The 22,627-nt window shown below is 40.6% G+C and overlaps 3 protein-coding genes across 4 annotated transcripts in view; all 3 read right to left on the bottom strand.

The window, feature by feature from the left end:
- LOC311243487 (potassium voltage-gated channel subfamily KQT member 2-like) overlaps positions 1–15,287 on the bottom strand; it is a gene marked incomplete at both ends in the record, with an annotated part of 72,608 nt that extends 57,321 nt beyond the window's left edge. The window contains one exon of the mRNA XM_084332723.1: positions 14,983–15,287. Coding sequence (XP_084188849.1) covers positions 14,983–15,287 — 305 coding nt within the window. The remainder of the gene's footprint in view (positions 1–14,982) is intronic.
- LOC311243419 (E3 ubiquitin-protein ligase TRIM39-like) lies at positions 1,655–4,909 on the bottom strand (the record flags this gene model as incomplete). The annotated part of the gene is made up of 2 exons (XM_084332648.1): positions 4,798–4,909; positions 1,655–3,300 (listed from the first exon to the last, which is right to left on the bottom strand). The coding sequence occupies exon 2, from the start codon at positions 3,296–3,298 to the stop codon at positions 1,655–1,657; it is 1,644 nt and encodes a 547-aa protein (XP_084188774.1). The 5' UTR covers positions 3,299–3,300; positions 4,798–4,909.
- Positions 15,288–16,581: 1,294 nt separating the features above from the next.
- Positions 16,582–22,627, bottom strand: part of prex1 (phosphatidylinositol-3,4,5-trisphosphate-dependent Rac exchange factor 1) — a 278,977-nt gene continuing 272,931 nt past the window's right edge. For both annotated transcript variants that reach the window (XM_084333669.1, XM_084333670.1), the window contains 5 exons: positions 22,106–22,172; positions 20,397–20,572; positions 20,047–20,149; positions 19,672–19,739; positions 16,582–19,144 (listed from right to left, as the gene is read on the bottom strand). In XM_084333669.1, coding sequence (XP_084189795.1) covers positions 19,102–19,144; positions 19,672–19,739; positions 20,047–20,149; positions 20,397–20,572; positions 22,106–22,172 — 457 coding nt within the window. In that variant the 3' untranslated portion in view covers positions 16,582–19,101. The remainder of the gene's footprint in view (positions 19,145–19,671; positions 19,740–20,046; positions 20,150–20,396; positions 20,573–22,105; positions 22,173–22,627) is intronic.

Raw genomic sequence — 22,627 nt, 5'->3', positions numbered from 1 at the left:
AGCTGGTCCTCAACCATTATATTAGACGGGCCCCAGTGGTCGCGAAAGTGTTAACAGGACGTGAAGATGGGGATCGGGGGTGATATCATGTTTACATTTTTTTTATCCAATAACAAACAAAACAAAAATATTAACGTGCATCTCTCAAGCTCTCTACACTGGTGCTGCAGCTGGGACTGAGAGGCCTATAGCGTTTCATTTAATGTTCAGTTCTAGCTCTACTTTACTTTACTAAAGACACAAACATGCTTTTGACACAACAGCGTTGCACAAGTGAGGTGGAGTGGGGATAGTTCAGATAGTTCAGTATAGGGCTGCAACGATTAGTCGACATAATCGACGATGTCGATTATAAAAAATCGTCGACGAGAAATTGTTGCGTCGATTAGTCATAAAAAAAAAAAAAAAAAAACGTTATTTAATTTTTTTTTTTTTTTTGTGCACTACCTATCTTTGTGAGAGTGGCTTCTCAGGGTTCCAGACAACATCATAACATGATGATCCCATAGCAAATTTTGGACATTGAAAACATTGTTCCCCTGCAGGAGATGATGATCAGACTAGACACACAATACATTACACACGCACTCCTCTCACACAGCGATCAGAGTAAGACACACACATACACACTCCTCTCACTCACACACAGCGATCAGAGTAAGACACACACACATACACACTCCTCTCACTCACACACAGCGATCAGAGTAAGACACACACACATTCACACTCCTCTCTCTCACACACAGCGATCAGAGTAAGACACACACACATTCACACTCCTCTCACTCACACACAGCGATCAGAGTAAGACACACACACATACACAAATTACACAGTACACACCTCTCACTCACACAGCGATCAGAGTAAGACACACACAAATTACACAGTACACACACTCCTCTCACTCACACAGCGATCAGAGTAAGACACACACACATACACACACACACGGACTCCTCTCACACACAGCAAACAAAAGTTATTTAAAGTACACTTCCACTTTAATTTGTATTATTTAATTTATTTATCTTGTTATGAGTGATTGCTGTATTGTTCTTCAAATACATTTTCATTTAAAGTGGCTTAAAGATCCAAATTCAAATGTTTCATGAGTCATTATTTTAATTTGCTATGGGATCATCATGTTATGATGTTGTTGTTTGGTCCTGACAAGAGTCTCAAAGTCTGGGGTGATGGTAGACAAGCAACTCTGAGGTCATGCTCAATGTCCAATCTGTTCCTCTGCTCTGTCTTCAGCTGGACCAGAGCTGAGAAGCCACTTTCACAAAGATAGGTAATAAAAAAAAAAAAAAAAAAAAAAATCCTTTTTTTTTGTTGTTGTTTACATTGGTTTTCGATTAGTCGACTAATCGAAAAAATAATCGGCAGATTAGTCGACTACCAAATTAGTCATTAGTTGCAGCCCTAGTTCAGTATATCAAGTTTTCCAATTGTTATACTGTATATGGACAGTATTGTTAAATAGGACTGATGCCTCTCAATACTATAGCATCACAAAATACATACATTTTCAGCTGAAGAAGTAGTTTTAGTGTAAACCAGTTAAAACGTCTTCTCTTGATAAGCAGTGCCTTGGGGGTGGGGGGTGTTCGGTCGTCTCCCGTCTCAGATGGGCGATCCTGCAGATTTACACTTCATTCATCTGACAGATAGTCATGGGGCTGCAGTTTGTGGCATCAGTATTATGGCCTAAGTAGAGGAAGGGATACAGTCTCTCAGTGAAACCAACCCGTGTGTAAGAGTAGATGGGAGATCTTGCGTCAACATCATAAAAGGACACCTCTCTCGCCTCATAATCCACAAACACCCCAACTCTCTGGGGCCTCTGGTCGAGGGGCAGTGGAACACATGGTCCGGCGTGAGCCAGATACTCATCCCCATCCAGTAGTCCCACTGTCCAATATCCATTGACGGGACTCAGGGTAATATTCCCCTTCCTGGCGATGGACTCTCTGGCCACTCCCAGTGCCCACCTGGTCTTCCCCTTCACTTCCACCTCGTAGTAGAACCTCCCAGAAGTTAAACCCTCTTCTCCAAGAACACAGACCACTGGATCGAACCTCAACGAGGAGTCAATAAATAATTGTGGTCTCTGTCCCAGTCTCACTTGCTTGCCATCCTCAGACAGCTCTAGTTTGGGACTTGCCGTACGGGCATCCAGAGTCACGCCCACGGCATACTGCTGCACCATACTCAGTTCGGCATCGGACAGCTCCTCTGACTGTTCACAAACAGTCTTCTCCAGTTTGGATATAGCTCTTCTACGCATCCCCACATACAGACTGCTGTGAACTCTTGACTGAGACCAGTCCTTGGTGGCTGGAAGTCTCCAAAGCGATTCAGAGGTCTGCAGGAAGTTGAGCCGGTCCTCATTACGTAGGACCTGTTTGAGCTCTGTGGAGCTCTTCTTTAAAAGGATTATTTCCAACTGCAGCTCTTTGATGAGACCACTTGCTTGTTTTTCCATTCTTCTCTGCTGCTCTTCCATTTCCCGAATCAGGTCAGCCTGGATTTTCTTGACAGAGTGCACCAGATCGGTGAAGAACCGGACGCTATCCTTAACCTCCCACTCTGAATCACTTTGAGACAGCTTTAAAGAGAGCTCAATCTCCTTCACCTTCTCCAATCGCTCGTTGATCATTCTCTCAGCTGCATCATTTGTTTTCCCAAACTGTGTCTTCCTCTCTTTGTACTCTTCCTCGACAAGCACGGTCAAATGTGCCTCGTGGTCCATTTCGGCACAGAGCTGACACACACACAACTCGTCATTCATACAGAACAGTTTTAGAAGTTTCTTGTGTCTCTTGCACACTTTGTCTTCTAGGTTGTCAACAGGGTCAACCAGTGTATGCGTCTTGAAGGAGGCCACCCTATGATGAGGCTCTAGATGAATCTCACAGTAGGAGGCCAGACATCCCAGGCAGGACTTCAGGGCCTTGAGCTTTGCATCTGTGCAAACATCACAGCCTATATCTCCCGGCTGAGTTAAATTGGGTTGTTCTAGGATGCCAGGTTCTTTCTTAGCTGGAGAAGACTTCCCAACAATGTTGACTATTTCAGCAACAAAAGTGTTAATAACGAGATCCGGTCGTTGATTGAACACCTTTTTGCACAGTGGACATTGACACAAGGAAGTACTGTCCCAATATCCTTTAATACAAGCCATGCAGAAGTTGTGTCCACAAGGAATGGTGACTGGGTGAGTGACCACATCCAGACAGACAGAACACCACAGCTGCTCTTCAGACAGGAGGCTGCTGGAGGACGCCATAGCTGGAAACAGACCAAAGAGCAAACCTTGAAATGTATTTTCTCTGTTTCTCGTTAGTGTGTTATACAGGCACCTGTTTAAGGACAAAAATCAAGTTGTTATTTTTCATAATCTTTGTATGCCACTCACGGCTTTTCTCGGGTTTACGCCCCGACCGTTGAATGCCACGTCGCGAGTATTCTCGGAATTTATATATTTTTTTTTTATTAGCGATCTGAAATCATATTGCATCACGCGAGCCTACCGTTGGAGATCCAGGGACCGCCGCCGCTCAGATCTGAAAAAAGCGCCCCCTATCGTCTCCCAGGTGGTAAATCACCCTTTTGGAATGGACTCAATGAAAGTGAATGGGAGAACGGATTTCTGACTCCACATTTTACTTTTCACTGATGCAGCCGGGGTTACCAGAGTTCATCCTGGAGCCTCTGAGCCGCGCGGATCATGAGTTCCTACTGTATCACGTTGGATCCATACACTTATCGATTTTTTCGAATGGTGATCAGGAATTGGAATATACCATTTGGATACCATCTGATGTCAGGTAAGGAATCTATGTTATCAGTGTTAGGATAATCAGACTCGTTTTCACAGAGATATAAGCTTTTTTGTGATATGTGCTCTAGCTGTTTTCACTGTAAAAGCCATGAGGAAATGAGAGCAGCTATTATCAGCGTGCGGCTCGAACATGCGTGCGTGCACATATACTATCGATCATCTAGCGTTAATTTGAAAACGATTCATAAATAGGCCGACAAATATCAACGTTCTGGAATATTCCAGTAAAAGGCGATTATCATAGAATGTGTTGTTTTTCACCTGAAAACGGGTGCTTTTCAAAATGCTATCAAACGGAAATGAAGCGATAAAAAACCAATCTGCCTTGACAACATTGACTGGAAAATGATTCTTTGATAAGCGACGGGCAGATTAGAAGCCATAATTTAAAACATAGATTAGGCGATATTAACGTTAACATTGGCGCCGATGGTGGCATTCAAGGGACTAAATGGGAATTAACCTCCGGCGCTCAAAGTGTTAACTGTTACTGAAACATTTGGTGGTAATTGGCTTCCAGTGTATCTGAAAACATTTGACAAAAATGGAAAAGAAACGCACCTCCGATGATAGAATGGCAGATGTGTTTGTGACTTTCACAAGTTTATGTGCTGTTTATTGTATTTATGTGGTGAGTTGACAAAGATTTCCTTTTTTCAGTAATGGTAAAAGATTATGAAAAAAGAATGACAGTTGTTTTTGTATCAAGGCAAGAATGTCAAAAATACTGGTCTGGTCTAAGTTAAGAAATCTTGAATTACTTCATACTGGGTGTCAAATCCTTCTAATGCGGTCAGATTATTAATGTTTTGCTTTACAAATATTTGCAGAACAAGTTCACACTCCTAGACAGAAGCCGTCTCTACGCCTGTAGGTCACAGCCTGCATAGTCTGCCGTGTGGAACAAGTTGAGACATAGCTACATTTCTTCCCTTTCTACTCACCTTTACTGTAGCGTAGTACGTTGAATGTGTTGATAATGTAGTTCCTTCTCTCCTCCAGACCGGAAAAAAACTATTTCCTGATTTCAGAAATACAGATTTCCTGCACTTTTTCTTCAAATGAAAACTCACAGTATGTCTACAGCTGGGAAAGTCATGTTACAGGTACCTTCATTTCAGCAAAATGACCAAACTATGCCACTCCCACTCCCTCTCTGCTTTTAAAGTTGTAGTCCACCTTTTCAGATACCGTGTTTCTACAAGCCTTAAGCTCCCTCTAGTGCCCTCATCAACAAAAACAAATCTCACACAAATCTTGCAGGAAAATCAATGGCTACAACGAAAACTAGAAGTGACAAGTGATTCCTGACAATAGAAGCTGACGCAGCACTTAATTCCTACCCATGTTCCCCTGCTGAATACCATTTTCAGAGACAGCCTGAGGCCTTTTTTTTTTTTTTTTTTTTTTTTTTTTTTAACATTCTAGACATTCTAGAGCAGGGGTGTCAAACTCATTTTCACAGAGGGCCACATCAGCATTATGGTTGCCCTCAAAGGGCCAAAGACCGTATTAATGTTAATGTAATGTAAAATAAATGTAGCTACTCATTTACATATTGTTAAACATGTTGTTTCTGTATTTATTACTTATTCAAGTTATACATATTGCATATGCATTTGCATAGATGTAAAAATATATGTTAGCTTATGTTATTTTAACAAATAATTTTAGTTTATCAGAACCCCATATTACTCCATCAATCAATGATCAAACCATTCAAGTAAATAACAAAGAAGAATATCATCAAATACAAGCTATGACATTAAGTTTGTTCAAAACCTTTTTGTCACAGTCAAGAGGGGCAGAACTAACAACTGTGAGCTGCAAAGAACACATGGGACAGATGTAGCAGATGTTACAAAAACAAATGGCTGCACACAACCTTGCAGAGGCCACTAATGGAAGATAGTTTAATTAACTTTAATTAACAGATTGCAGAATGGGTACAGTACAGCTCAATACACACAATTGTTAAGGGGATGCAGACCAGAGAGAGACGTTCGACTTGTTTACATCAGGGTCCCCCATTTTCAATTCGTAATATATATATTGAAATTCTTTATTTGGAATTACCCCTTGAGATGAACCATCTCGTTTTCAAGGGGGTCCACAGCTTACAGAATACATACATTAATATGTATTCAACATAACAAAACAAAGAAGCAAACAAAAACCAAACACCAAACAAAATAGAATTAATAATAAACAGGTTCAAACAACATCAAACAAGAGGAACATAAGACAACCAAACAACAAAACACAGAGCACATATTCAAGTGATTGCTTCAAAGATCTGTTATACTATTATTGGTGGAAACATGAACAAGTAATCTCAAGGTGAGAGGACAGCACAGTTTTAAACAGTTGTGATGATGTTATAGCTCGAATATGAACTGGGAGATTATTCCAGTCAGATGGACCTTTGAACATGAATGCTTTTTTGCCAACTGAGGTAGTAACATTTGTTGGAACTTTAAAAAATAGCTGTGCACAGTGTCTTAGTTGATGTTGAAAGGGTCCATATACTGTTTGAGATATTGCGGATAATTGAAGTGAATACATTTAAAAATGAACTGTAACCAGTGCTGCTGTCGTCTTACTGTGGGAGCTGGCAAATTAAGATTTTCATACATGGTGCAGTGGTGTGTCAAATATGGGCAGCCAAGAGCAAATCTGCATAGACGGTTGAATAGTGTGTTTAGTGGAAGAAGGTTGGTTTTAGATGCAGTTTGGTAAACTACGTCAGCGTAATCCATGATGGGTAAAATTAGTTGCTGAACCAGTTTCTTTCTGACAGGGAGTGTGAAACATTTTCTGTTGCGGTAGAGAACACCAGCACTAAAGTTGACTTTTCTAACAATATTATCTATGTGATATTTATATGAGAGTTCTGAATCAAGCCATAGACCAAGGTATTTAATGTGATCAACTCTATGCAGTTGTGTACCGTCCAGACAAGTGATATTAAATGGTTGATTAATGGTTTTGGATGCAAGATTACGGGTGGTCCCAAAGAGCATAGTATTAGTTTTAGTTTTGTTGATTAAAAGTTTATTAGCCGAGAGCCATGATTCGAGTTTATTGAAATTTGATTGCAGTGATAACTGAATTTGAGGTAAGGTAATTAGAGATGTATATATCACTGTGTCGTCGGCATAGAGTTGAGTATTACAACCTGTGAAAATTGAGGGGAGATCATTAATAAATATTGAAAACAAGAGCGGGCCTAATGTTGAGCCTTGTGGCACACCACATTCCTGTACTGCCAATTCAGATCTACCATCCTGTATAGCAACACATTGTTTTCTGTTGTGCAGATACAGTATGAATTAAACCAAAGCAGGGCATTGCGTGAGAGGCCAATAGCATACAGTTTGTCCAATAGGAGATAATGGTTGACCAAATCAAAGGCTTTTGTTAAATCAATAAATATTGCACCAGTGAGATTACCATTACCAGATGAAGAAAATATATCATTCGTGAGTTTTAATAAAGTAGATGTGGAATGATTGGAGCGAAAACCAGATTGCGAAGGTGATAAAATATTGTTGTTGCTGAGATAATTAGACAGTTGTTTATAAATTAACTTTTCAAAGACTTTTGCTATGGAACAGATAATTGCTATTGGTCTGTAATTATTGGGATCTAGTACATTGCCTGCTTTGTGGAGAGGAGTGATTTTTGAGTGCTTCCAGATAGATGGTATTTCATGTGATAATAAAGACAGATTATAGAGATCACATAGGGGGTACATCAAAATGTGTGGAGCAAGTTTAAGAAATGTGCTTTCTAAACCATCTAGGCCTGGGCCACTACACACTTTGAGGTCTTTTATGGCATTCAGAACATCAATAGGTGAGATGCATTGTTACAGATGACATAAGGATCCGGTATTGTGGGAGTACAGACTGAAGAGAAGTGTTGGTTAAAGGCTTGAGCTACAAGAAGAGGATTATGCAATATGGTGTTATTAACTTTTAATTGATTACATTGAATATTTTTATCAGATGAATTAGTTATAGTTTTAATTTTTTTCCAAAATTGTTTAGTGTTTTTAAAATCAGAGTTGAGAGATTCTTTATAATAATTTGATTTTGCATTCCGAGTCAATATTTTACTTTTATTTCTAAGCTGTCTGTATGTTTCCCAGTTTGCATGATCCTTAGTCCTACGATATGTGGCCCATGCCTTATCTCTCTGCCTGAAGGTGCTGATGAGGTCTGAAGTTATCCATGGAAGGTGACTACCCTTGACTTTGATAGTTTTGAATGGAGCATGTTTGTCGATAATTCTGGTTAGTTCCGTGTGAAGGAATTCCCAGGCTTCATGAACATTTGAGATGATTTGATATCGGTCCCAGTTAACTGAAATTAGATCATTAATGAATTCATCAACATTGATTTTTCTATCTTGCCAAATTTTTATGAATTTTGTGGGAAGTTTGGGTAATTTGATTTTCCAAATGCAGAACACCATGCAATGGTCACTAAAGCAATCTGCCGAAATACCTGAATCAATAATACGATTAGGGTGTGAAACCAAGATCCAATCGAGCAGAGATTGGCAAGTGGGTGTAACCCGGGTGGGCTCACTTATTAGCTGGGTTAGATTCAAGTTCCCAATAATGTTTTTAGCATTTTTTTAGGCTTTATCCAACCAGCAACGGTTAAAATCTCCTAAAATTACAAGTTCATTTTTGTCATGAATAGAATTTATGGTGGAGACTAAACAGTTGAAGGAATCAGCAGGAGCTGAAGGGGGTCTATAGATGTTACCAATTGTTATATATTTGTTCTCGTGTAGGATTACTTTCACAAAAATACCCTCAAAATTAACAGGGACAACTGCAGGCACAATGTCTCAATTCGTAATGAAATTGCTATTATGTGTCTGCATGAACACACAACTGTAACTGTACAAAAAAATTACAAAATAAGGGTTGTCTCAGTTCACAACTATATTGGTCAAGTTTTGGGTGGGACTTGTTTGCGTCCCTACAGCTTCTTATTCAATTGAGCGAGATGCTCGGTTATGTCACACAGCCAGTTTGCATCTGACAGTTCAGACAATATTTCTTCAACCCTTTGTTACCTGGATCTTTTTTGTATTTTGGGCTGTAAAATTGTCAAAGAATGTCTGAGGAGTAAGTGCTTTTGGCTTTTTTCCTTTGTTACTTCATCAATACCTCAGATGTTCAACATACATGTATGTGTAAGAATGTGTGATAACTAAGGCTGTCAAAGGCTGTCAAAGTCAAAGCTTTATTAACGCATTAACCCACAATTCTTTTAACGCCGCTAATTTTAACCCAAGATTAATGTAAAAAAAATAAAAATAAACATTTAATTTTTAATTTTTTTATCAGAGCTCTTGGGGGCCACATCAAATGACGTGGCGGGCCACATTTGGCCCGCGGGCCATGAGTTTGACACCTATGTTCTAGAGTATTTCTAGAAAAGCAAAGAAACTTCAGTGGGTCTCATGACGATTCCTTACAGTCTACTATTACACAAAATATCACATAGCACCCGCCTCATCAAAATATCTATGAAATCAAAAGAACTTAGACATAAAAAGCTTAAAGATGCTATAGATAACATTCAACAACTAGATGTCGCGCTATAACACCAGCATGTAATTATTTTTCCAATCAGGTTTTTTGTCAAATGGGAAGTAGGGAGGGGATGTGCACAACATGGAAACAACAACATTCATTTTGGATCTGCCAAACATTTTTTATAACATTAATCAATAATTGTTTTGGGGGAAAACAAAAAGCTTGGTGGATGTACTGTATTATTATTATTATTATTATTATTATTATTATTATTATTATTATTATTATTATTATTATTATTATTATTATTATTATTATTATTATTATTATATTTTAAAATGTTTTAATGATTACTCTACATACAAATGTTATCTATAGCATCTTTAAAATGTATATTTAAATACAAATGTAAGGCATTCAATTGTGTTGTGAATTTTAGAGGACACTTAATGTGGGGAACATCATCCACATTAAGAATTCCAATATATTATTTCCATGGCCTAAGACAGTTCGATCAATATTTGTGAACATGAGCTACTCTCTTCCAAAGCCCGAAACCAGAGAAGACTCAAATTCATGATGTCGTCAGGTATAAAGTCTGGATCTGCTCCATATTCAATGGGACACTGAATTTGTGGACCCACAGAATGTTTGTTTTAGTTTTAATAACCAAATGAGCTTTATTCTATTGTAGAGTTCCGACTTCTGGAACTGAAAATGTCACCTTTACCATCATTCTCAATTCATTGTCTAAGGAGCAGCTTCATACTTTATACAGTACATCACAAGTTAGAGTTTTAGCTATTTGTTTTTTGGATTTGTTTGTGTTCACTAATATTTTGGACTGAGGAATAACAGTATGCATTCTTAAATTGGAGAGTAGTTCCCCTTTAAGACGCTGATCCAAAGGCCAACTTTGGACTGGCAATCACTGAATGAGAAATATGATGCAGGCTGTGAGTTGGGGATGTTTTATGGGAATGTGTTTATCCATCATGTTTTCTCCCCTGCTGTTGGACCAATGACAGAACAGTAATGCGAAGATATCCCTGCCGAGAGAGAGAGTGAGTGAGAGAGAGAGAGATGGTATCCAGATAGCAGAGAGGGAGCACTCTGAAATCGACGTAGGTAGGCTACTCAAGTTCCACCTATTGATCCTTCACACACACATTACAAATAAAGCCACGTAACCGAACACCTGGCGGTTCCTGAGTAGGCTATATGCTGGTCATGAGGACACAAGTAATGTTTAAACACGACCACATAGTTGTCAGTTGTCCTCCCAGCACAAGGCGACAGTGGGTGTTTTCCTTTTGCCGCGCAGTATTTAGTCTCAGATGGCGAAAAGGGGAAAGGGTGAAATGGGGGGGGGGGCAAACGTTCCAACTGAAGTCAGCACATGGCGGTCTTATAAATCAGCTGGCGGGAAGTGAAACAGGACTTAAGAGATTAAATGACGTGTGGTGGCAATACATTATGTAGCAGACACACAACTAGAGCAGACAGAACGGAATAGAGGCAGCTCAGGCAGGGCAGGGGTTGCTCTTCAACTCTCTTCAACTCTCTTCAGCGGGGCGGGTGGCATTATTATTATACACTTCTCAGGGACTCAGATGCCATATTGCTAAGGACACTCCTGCATCCGGGTGGCTTTTGGGTTGGTCATGTGACTTCACACATCTCAAGATTAAATTCTTTGAGAAGGTATTTTGAGAAGGTCAGACAATGAATGGAAGCGGACATGACCGATTACGGCGGTTAGCCTAGGCATTGTCCAACTAACACCTCTCCCGAAGGCTAACCGGTCATGTCCGCTTCCATTCATTGTGCTAAGCTAGGCTAACATGCAGCCAGATAGCTTTCTACTGAACACACAGAGGAAACTGGTATCTATCTTCTTGTCTCTCTCTGGAGAAGACAAGCTAATTTCCCAAAATGTTGGCATGTTCTTTTAACACTAGCACAGCCGACAAGGGGTCAAATGAATAAATGGGAATTTTCAATAAATGTATCCTCGTCACTCGGTCGAGCTCCAGCTCTGTCACTCAATGACTTTTCCTAAAAGTACCCGTTTTATCTGGCACGGTTTCTGAACGTTTCAAATATACGGTTTCAAAATGACTTCAGGAAAATGTAATTAGAACGTTATTCCACATAATGAGCCATTGGAACAGACGAAAGTCACAGCACTTTGCGAGCATCTAGCACAGGGGTGGCCAACCCGTGACTCGCGAGCCGCATGTGGCTCGTTGCCCGTCAATGTGTGGCTCTTCCATCCAAAAAGAAAAATTATAATATTTGTAATTTAAACAAATAAATAAAAAAAAAGATTTACGTCACTCAAACCTACATTTCATTGTGGTAAACCTCATATTTTTATATTCAGAGGTAATTATATAGTTTACACTGTTTATTTTTCTCATATTTCTCATATAAGCTGTCGGGTCATCTGACCCGTTCCCGGCGGGAATCAGTGGCATTTTCTCCATGGCTGTGCTAGTGTTAAGCTATAAGATACACTTTATTCAAGAAAATTATATGAAAAAATATGATTTTAAGACCCAACATTAGATTACATGACTGTTACTGTAACTGAAAAGTGTTCTCATTTGAAAATCACTCCATTAAAGGCACATATTGGTTTAAGCCGGTGTGTTTAGTTCAGCGCAGATTTAGAACCTGGGGACTATACTACGTTAATGAAATAGAACTAGCTTAACTTAGGGGATCTAGTGTGTGAATTCAGTAGTAGTTAACTTGCCATACAAAGTGAGTGTTAGTGTTAGCCAGCGGTAACTTTCTGTTGAGAATAATTGTCCAGGCAGTCAATAAAGTGAAGAGAAGTCGAACTGCCCCATTGTTCACCGATCGCCACAGTATGTTTTCAACAATGGGGAGTACTTTAAACGTTATTGTTTCATCATTGGCAAACATTTATTTTGTCTTTTACTTTCAAATACAGTTAAACTAACTTACTCTAAGCTAACGTAAAGTATACATTAAAAAGAAAATAGGGACAGTGCAGATCGAGAAACCTCAAAAGGTTAGCTAGATATTAGCCCATCGGTCCCTTGCTAAAGATATTTGCTAATGGCCATATAAGGTGTTTTGAATATAAGCAGGGTTAACTATTTGGCAACACCCCTAGACTGTCGTCATCATGGCACCCACTTTGGGAAAGCCTGCCCTAGTAAGCTGCATCACATTTGATCCACTAACAGAGCACTCATTAACAGACACGTTATTTAATTTTCTTGCTATGTTTTCCCATATGAAGGGCAGCCAATAGGGCACATCCTCTCATTTTCACCACTCAAAATGGCACTTTAGCACAATGTTTTCAACTGTGGGGGCACATGGTCATGTTTAGACCATTGGAAGGGCACCAATGGGCAAGTCCTCTCGTTTTTGCCACTCAAAAGGGCACTTTAGCCTGACGTTTTTCAACTGTGGGGGTACATGGTCAAGTTTAACCATTGGAGGGGCACCAATAGGTCACGTCCTCTTGTTATCGGCTTTTCAGGGACATACATGACATACAGGTATATAGTACTGTTACATTTGTGACATATATGATATGCAAATATACAGTACTGTTACTCAGAGATCCTAACAGAAAATATATACATATGATGGGGAGGAGACTGTACATTAGGAGGGGGTGGGTGGGTGGGTGGGTGGGAGAAAATATATACATATGGTGGGGAGGAGACTGTCTATTAGGAGGGGGGGGGGGGGGGTTGGACATTTATGGTGGCCTGGCCTGGTGGACTGGCAGAAAGAGGAGTTCAGACTGTCAAACTGATGCTGATCCCCACCTTTCCTTACCAAATCTAAGGAACACACCACTGAATGACATGATAGCATCATGAGCATCACCAGCTCAACTGCTGATGGGAAGATGTGTGAGAACAAGACTTCCCACAATGCCACACCACCTGGAACATGAAACAGTGAAAGCACCATGTGAAAGAGTTGCTAGAAGAGAGACAAGCTAAACAGAAGCTGTAGTTTAACCGAGGAGCTAAACAGGAGATGTACTTTAACCGAGGAGCTAAACGGAAGCTGTACTTTAACCGAGGAGCTAAACAGGAGATGTACTTTAACCGAGGAGCTAAATGGAAGCTGTACTTTAACCGAGGAGCTAAACAGGAGATGTACTTTAACCGAGGAGCTAAACAGGAGATGTACTTTAACCGAGGAGCTAAATGGAAGCTGTACTTTAACCGAGGAGCTAACAGGAGCTGTACTTTAACTGAGGAGCTAAACAGCTAGGAATACTTCCAAGTTCCCACTGGTGACAACGTAAGGCTGTGGTGAGATGGAACCTGGTCACCTCCAGGTTTAACAGCAACGGCTGGACAACCCAGATCCTACATTGTGGTGGTGAAATAGGCCTATTACAGGAGGAACGGGGAGCTTCTCATGAAAAGGAGCTGACTTAAGCTAGAGCGCCTAAGAAACCAGACTGAAAGTTCAGATGAGGACAAGAAAGCATATAACAAGGGAGATCGCCTGCATCTGTTGTAAAAGTCCACTCCCCTGTAAGAACTTCAAGTGGAATAATCATCAGAAAACCTGAAGAGCTGTGAGGACAGACAAATAGAGATATTGTAGATATTAAAATGTCATTCTTAGATTTCTACAGTGATGTGAATACATTGTTATTTAGCTTAATTAATGATGATGCTCTTTTTTGTTTGTCTTTTCGAAAAAGGGGGATGTCATGATGGCAAATCGTTCAGAAGATTATTGATGACGTCACATGGAAGTGTCTAGAGTAGACTCATCTACGATGTCTAAACTTGAGTGGAGTCTGTGATGATTCACAACAAAACATATAACACAATCCTTAGCACTGCACATGTCACTGCAATGTGTTTAAATAAAAGTTGGCATGTTGCAGTGAAATTTGCTATGGGCCTGTTGCTAATGAAAAGCCCAACACATACTTTCTGAGTGATAACCATAAACACAGCGCACACTCGGAGCAGGGCTGAGATGACTGCAACGTCAATTAGTCCAAGTACTGACGCTGCACGAGAGCTGTCCACTGCTTTATGGTGCTGAAACCAAAGCGCCCAGCGGCACTGCTGCGAAATGCTGTCATTCTCATTAAAGCCGCAATCTATGAAAACCACACGTGTAATACAATCCACATTGTGGGCCTATGTTAGAATGTAGACTACACAGCGAGCTTGGCCTACATCACCAAACGCATCATTTTGACGCATCATCTGAAGTGCTGGCAACGTGATAATAGGTAGGCATGAGTTGCACAGTTGCCGTAGGCCTGATAAGAGTTATCACATGAAGTTATGCAGGAGAGAGAGAGAGAGTGGCATCTCTCCACAATAGAGGCGTGTAGGCTTCCACCTGCTTCACTCGTACATAAGCATAGACATCAGAAACATCAGTGAACATCCACTCACACAAGAAAACTTCACAACCCCTTAAAAAATAACCATGGCACGTCAAGTAACTGTCGCATATCCTAAAATAAAGCAATTTAGGCCGGGATGACGGGATCTGCATGCTTAGTAGGCTAGTATAAAGCTTAAACACTTACACATATGCATGGTAGATGAACGCCCATCCCCGCGGTCTTTCGAGTGCCTGATAAAGGAAATTTTGTAGTTTCCGATAGCTGGCATATTTCTTCGACGGTCTTGGTCTTGGTCTGCCGCCAGAGATGCTGGACTTCGGTCTGCAGAGAAAGCTACTCCGCTTGGTGCTTTCCGAACCCGCAATGAGCAGCGCCCCATCCCTGTTTGATTCGGGGGCCCCCGGGTCCAACCCTACAAACCCGACTCTCTGCTTCTTCTCTCCGGCTTGAGTTGGGTCAACCCCGCCGTTGAGAGCTTTCTTCACCATTCTAAAGTCGAGGCGACTCTAAAACGGAGAGTTTTCCGTGCCTTTGCCGCGGGGATGCATCACCGGTAAGGGGTGTGCGCTGGTGAATGCAGTCGGTGTCGGTCGCCCTGGAAAACCGAAACTGCAATGTGTAAGCTTTTATCTGAGCCCCTTCCGGCCGAAACCCCAGCAAGGAGGGAATCACACTTGAATGTCTATAATCGCCGTGAATTAAAAATAAGTGACAGGGATTAATGACATCCTAAACAGTTAAGCATACAAAGTGCATTTTGGAATCATGCACATAACATACAGTAAGTATACCATAGTTAATAGCCTATCAACATTAAACATCCCTCACCAAACATATACTACTATAGAATTTGAGTGTTTACAGGCGTTACAGTAACATTCAATGTTATGAGTCATTCATTACTTCATTCCATAAGTAAATTACAAGAAGACAACCCACCATACTCTCCACTCAACCAGAAACCCAAGAGAGTACTGTAGCTGGTATGGAGGCTTTCATTTTATATTGCATGGTCATACAATATTCATACAATTGAGCTCCCCTCACCCAGTATAGCCTAATGGACATCTATAGCCTTTATCATGGCCCTGCTTGAGCAATGAAAATATCTCTTAACATGGAACAGTGGTTTAAAGGGATGAATGAGAAGCACGTGGCTGGCCTTCCTTGAAAAGAACGACATCATTATCACGCGAACTGACACACCCGATACATATTTAAATGTTTATTAATTAATAAACAATAGAAACACTACTGTGCAGTAGAACATCTTGATGGCACAATAGGCATCTGCTCAGAGCTAGAGCAGATGCCAATTTTATTAATTGAAAATGGGGGACCCTGATGTAAACAAGACAAACTGAGCCGTACTGTATTGTACCCATTCTGCAATCTGTTAATAAAGTTTTCAATCAATCAATCAATCAAGAGAACTGTGTGATTGTAAGTATTGGCTACTTTGAGGCCATAATATTAAGCTTTTGAGTGGATTGAAAAATGAATTTATAAGTTATAAAAGAAAAACTTTAAAAAAATGTAAAAGTCCCACTTCTCTTGCCTGGGCACTCATATTAATTAATTCCCAAGACCAATTAGGTATAGCCTATTTATGATGTAGACTGGGTATAAACCACTCCAAAACCATACATCACACGTACAGATAGGAGGTTGGTGACTGGCAAGGAGCACATCCCAGGGATCCTCTGCTTATTGAACTGTCTTTGTAACCACCAGGCCACCTCCTCAACATACAGTAACTTGCATACCCGCTCTGAAACATTACTGCTCAACAGTATTGTACAGGATGATTCATGCTCGGGGTACTGAGGGAAAACACACTCGTACTGTGAATAACATTTTATTTACTAGCTTGTTAAGGTTCCATGTACAATGACAAGTTTAGAAAGAGATATTCCACAAAAAAAACTCCTTTGTACAATTATTTTCAGGCAACACAAAATTGCAAATAAAGTATGTACAATAATGAAACAAAATAATAATGTAAATAAATCAGTGACACTTTTTTGTTTTCCAGGTACACCAAAATACAACATACTGCAATTGTTAGCTAAATTCCATTTAAGATGGTAAGAAAACGTTAAGACCAAGCTAACTGTAATTAATACTGCATTCTAAGTTAAAGAGTGTGTTTGTTTGTTTGTGTGTGTGTGTGTGTGTGTGCTATGCAGATTAAGGACAATTTACTATCAGCACATAAGAGCTCATAAGTATGCAAATATACAGTATCTCCCTATTGATCACTCTGAAAGTATTACTGCAGTGGGACTTTAAATCGCCATTATACAGCATCTGGGGAGGTGGGGAGAGAATTTCAATTTGCTAATTCGGGACCTGGCAGGAGCTTTTATAAATAAATAAAAAGGGCAGAGTGATCCGTCTGAAGTATGCAGCGTGTCAACACACATTCAAACCATGCTGAGTAGAGCCATCTGAAAAGTCAAAAACAGCAACATTGTCAGTGAGGTTAAGCTCGTCTAAGAGAAACAGCTTCTCTTCAAATGTACAATTACCAAATACAAAAGAATTGAAATGTTTTACATACTATATTATCTCCATAAAAATAATCCAATTTAAATTATAGCATCACTCTGCTGCCATGAGGCATAAACCATATCCTATTTTCCCCCTGCTCTGGCAAACATTGTGACAGTTTGTATATACAAGAAAATAAAATCTTCAGTAAAATAATGCTACTGTGTCTCAATCTTTAGATGATCCCTTTGTTTATGGCATCCACAAATCGCCTACAGTACTTTTTTAGCTAACACTGCAATATGATTGGACCAATCATTGTGCTTAATTAAATACAGACAGCTTAAGAGCTAGTTTAAGATCAAACGTGAGACCTGCGAAGCGTCAGCAAAATGTCTGAGTCAACAGAAGGCGATTCCTCTACTAAAAACATTAACTAATATATTAATAATTTAAAGATGAATCAGTATTCCAGCCTGTTGACTTTATTGCCTACTGGCAAACACTAACAACCCTGTCTGGTTAGCTGTAGCTTCCTTTCCCCTGATTCGCATTAGCTTACTTTTCCTAGTTTTTTCCTAGCACTCCCTGAAGCTTTACACTTTATGACATGATCAAACAAAAGACATAAACAAAACAAAAATAAACAACATAAGCAGGTGAGTCTAAAACATGGCATGCCATTTGTCCATTAAATACTGTTCAATACGTAGGCTGGAATGCTTTTAAATTCTTTTAATACCTGATATAATTGAGGAATAAAAATGCTCCTTCTGGATACAATAAATAACTATCCTTCATATAGTGCAGTAATACAGTACTCACACTAAACCTACAGTAATTGCACATTTACCGCATGCAAGGGGGTCATGGCAAGGGCCGCCCCATACCATCCATCTTTTTAATCCATCCCTCCATCCCTACCTCCAGCCCTCTATCTATTCATTCACTTTCTCCCACAAGTGATGCTGCCGTTTGACCAGCCATCATGCATGAATACCTGGAGTTAGGTATTATATTTCCGTAATTCATTCAAGACATGAAATGGACCAAGCATTGAGCCCTGGGGGACACCAGTCCTGATGGAGAAAGAGACAGCTCTGTGGAGTTGCAGTCCGAGGCAAAAGGAGTATGTTTGCAATCAGGATGAGAGAGTCTGCTACAGGTAGTCAAGTTAATCCAGTTAATAATGAAGGCAATCGTTGCAGAAGTCATTGACTTCTTTGTAATGCCACGTCCTCAAAAACTGGCGCTCCTTTTTCCACTTACGTTCCAATACTTTAAAAGTTCTTCGGCCACGAGTTGCCAGGTCAGTGATGGGCTGCTGAGTCAGCATGGTCTAGACAGGCTGTCAGATGAGCAACACTAACAGTACAGTATATATGAGGTGTCTTGCCAATTAGGCTGCACATTATTCGCCTCTTGCTGAGAAAGTTGTCAGTGAGATCAGTAACATAAATCTCACTGTTTGCTCCCCGGTCATTTACAGGTGATAAGTGGGTTTACAGGGAAAAAAAGAGTAGAGCAGTTCATTTCTGTGTTGCACGAAAGACTCTGCGCTGGAATGTTCCGTGTGTAGGTGGGGGGGGGCGGGGTATTCTGAACAAGGGTCTCTCCATAGTCTTTTTCTCTTGGAGGGAGGCCAGTGAGACTTCCACTCTTCCTCTCTTACTTCATCCCGTCTCATCCGGTCTTCCTCCCATTCACCTTTGACCTCTAGTCAATGAGGCTTGTGTTGATAAAAAAAATGATAAAAAAAACAACAACAAAAAAACAACCAAAGCTCTCTAGAGTAAAGCCAAACTTCTCTTAGAGTTCTCCATCCGAGGGCGGTAGACACAGCTTGAAAAGCCTGTGGACGAGAAGAATTTAAACGATGATTCAAGCTGTCGAAGTGTAAAAAGAGGTGCTACTAGTATACTGATGGCTAGGGATGGGGATCATCTGTCAGTTCCCCAAACTACATTATTATGATTCTATAATATCTTATGATTCAATTATGAGGTAATGCTGTGGCTTTATCACTGTTGTTCCTTCATAAGCTAAAACAACATCATGTAGGGTCATAAAATGTCAATCAATTATACTTAGGAGTAAAAAGCCATGAATCAATAACTGCATTACATTTTCAGTCTTTCTAACAGCGGGTCTGACCAACCTTTCCATTTTCAAAAACATCATATCATTCCATATCAATACACAGTCTTTCATTAACAGCCTTCAAATAGTACAGTGAAAAATATCACAGCGTTAGTTGTCAACATATCAATATGATTATACCATGGGAGAAAGCACCATAATACTATTCTGTAGAGATGTTCCCCCTGCCTGTACCACAGTCACCACAGACACCACAGTCGGAGGTGGTTTGGCCCTTACCTTGGTGCTGAGGGAGGCATCTGGTCCATCACCTTGAGGTTTTTAGCAGAGAGCTCCACTCGTGTGCCCTGGAAAAGAAAATAGTACTGCTTTGTTAAGCTTCTCCAACATGAAAACAATTCCCCAGGTACAGTAGTTCCAGCTAGCCTTGCCCTAGCAGTCCAATTATCATAACCCACATATATTGTTCTGACTGGAGCAGCTGATTTCGATTTTGGAGCAAAGTATCTGCAAAGCCAACTAATCATTATGCTTAGATTAAAAGTCAAACAGCTGAAATTTCAGCCTGTTAGACCAAAAACCATGAGGCTTAGCTGAATGGGAGGGAAGTATAGTTCTAGAACCCTGTTCAGACATGCGTGTTAGCAGGTTTACCTGTTTGCGCATGATGTCCATGGTCTGCATTAAGCAGCGGGGCATGAGGCCATGGTTTCTGGCCAGGATCATAGCCTGCTCCAGGGTCACACTCAGGGTACATCTGGGGCACAAACACAAAGGTCAAAGGTCAATGGCGTGCATGGCTGTCGAGAGGGGGGGGGGGGGAAACATTGAGAGACTGAAGATCATACAAAGACCCTGCGGTTACCTGTAGTAGTGATTAAAAGCTATTATTATAATTTGTTTTAGATTCAGTGTAAAGCCAGGTGTGCAGAGCTACCTAAACTGTTTATTAAAGCTGACAGGCCCTACGATATTCCAGCTGTGTGGCACGGGGCCAGGCTGACCTCTGCATTCCCGTGGCACACATGGTGATGTGGCAGGCCCCCAGACGGTTGCAGAGCTCCGAAGACACGCACAGCACGCTCACCCCCGATGGGTGGCCCTGGGCGCTGGGGCGTGCGTTGACGTATGACTGCATCAGGCGGCACAGATCATCCAGAGTGTTCAGGGGTCTCAGTAGCTGTAGGAGGATAAAAACGGAGGGAAGAGAAGGTGAAATGGACTGGAACACCGGGAACCACGGGGCAAGTAAGTGGATGAAATCAATCATCAAGGATATTACTTTCTTTTTCTTTTGTGGTTTAATAATTGAAAAATAAAGCTCTAGATGTTTTTTTTTGTTGCTACATTAAAGAGGTGTTTTGCCAATGTTTAACCTGTTCTGTTTTGAGGACTTGCGATAATCGGACATACAACTTACCAACATGTTCTGTATCTCAAGAGCTCGAGCGCATTGGCCCCCCCCCCCCCCCCCCCCCGCATGACATCACCCCACGGAGAGCAGACTCCTTGTGCATCTGCTATTTCCTTAATTATTTTCAACTGCAGTAGGTCGAACTCCAGCAAAGAAATAATTGAGGAAATGGTGTTTGCAGTCGACTAGAGGTCTGCTCTCCACCGGGTGACGTCATGCAGAGTTTCTCGAGGTGGGAGTGGGGGGGGGCTGGTGCAGTCCAGCTCAAGAACGATAGGATTAAGGTTGAAAATCGGCAAGGTGTACCTTTAAGATTCTTTTGGGAAATTCTATTTCAACTACAATCACAGGAATCTATTACAACTAGAGTCAGTTTTAGGGGGGGCACTAACATAGAAAATTCCATTCATTTCTCGGGGTTCAAATGGAATCGTTTTTTAATGTTGAGGAGGTGAATTGATTTGTATGGACATGTAGTTGAAGTTAGTCAGGGTTAATAATGAGTCTTTAGCAACTACTGGAGGTGGGTGGGGGTGGGGGTTCCAATGGAATACCAGGATACCAGTTATCTTACTTTGGAAATGCTTGGTTGAAGATCTCTAACTTCAAGGCCCAGTATCTGTGCTTGCATTTATATTCAGTCACAAAATGATATACAAAGTGACTTATGGTACATAAGGAATACAAGTTAAGTGAGAAAATACCATACATATTATACAGAATCTAGGACCATTGCAAAAGTAGCAAGATCCATCAAAACAAGCTGTGAAACAATGAATGAATGAATGAAAACTTTATTTAACAGATTGCAGAATGGGTACAATACAGTACGGCTCAATACACACAATTGTTAAGGGGATGCAGACCAGAGAAAGACGTTTGTCTTGTTTACATCAGAGTCCCCCATTTTCAATTCATAGTGACATTTATGACATACACAACATACATGACAACATGACATTTATGGCATAGGGTCAAACATGACATACTGGTATATAGTACCATTACATTTGTGACATATACGATATGCAAATATACAGTACTGTTACCCAGAGATCCTAACAGAAAATATATACATATGATGGGGAGGAGACTGTACATTAGGAGGGGGTGGGTTGGTGGGAGAAAATATATACGGTGGGGAGGAGACTGTACATTAGGAGGGGGTGGGTTGGTGGGAGAAAATATATACGGTGGGGAGTAGACTGTCTATTAGGAGTCTCCTCCCCACAGCATAATATACTCAATATAGATTGGTTTATGTAGTCAAATGTCCGAAATCAGAATAAGTATATTTACCTGGTCAATTTTCATTGCTGTGGTGTTGGAGTCAGTGGGGAGGTTGGACTTTTCCAGGTAAAAAGCCCTGATGGACACAAACATGTCTAGTATTTACAACTATCTGACTCACAGGCGATCCGTGTCAACATTAGTAGTAGTAGTAGTAGTAGTAGTAATGGTAGCAGTGGTGGAAGTAGTAGTAGTAGTAGTAGTAGTAGTAGTAGTAGTAGTAGTAGTAGTAGTAGTAGTACAGTAGTATGACGTGCCCAATCTCAATCATTTTAGGAGAATAATGTAGTAGAACACTATGTACAGGGTGATTGTGTTAGAGTACATCTATAGGGTTGTTCCCTGCTCAGTAGATTTGCTGACTAATTAGCGTTAGTAACATTAGTGTCTAGACCTTTCAGCTGGTAAGTAATATCAGGTTTCATTCATCAGTTATCATTATAGTTATAGTCATTATTGAGTTATTTCCTCTGAAATCACTTGAATCACATCACTTGAATCCAGTGATGCAGTGGGCATGGGACGGGGTTG

This window comes from Notolepis coatsorum (genome assembly GCF_963971535.1).
Source record: "Notolepis coatsorum genome assembly, chromosome: 17".
NCBI classification, from domain to species: domain Eukaryota; kingdom Metazoa; phylum Chordata; class Actinopteri; order Aulopiformes; family Paralepididae; genus Notolepis; species Notolepis coatsorum.
The sequence above is the reverse complement of the archived record's forward strand: the minus strand, read 5'-3'. Positions and strand labels throughout refer to the sequence as shown.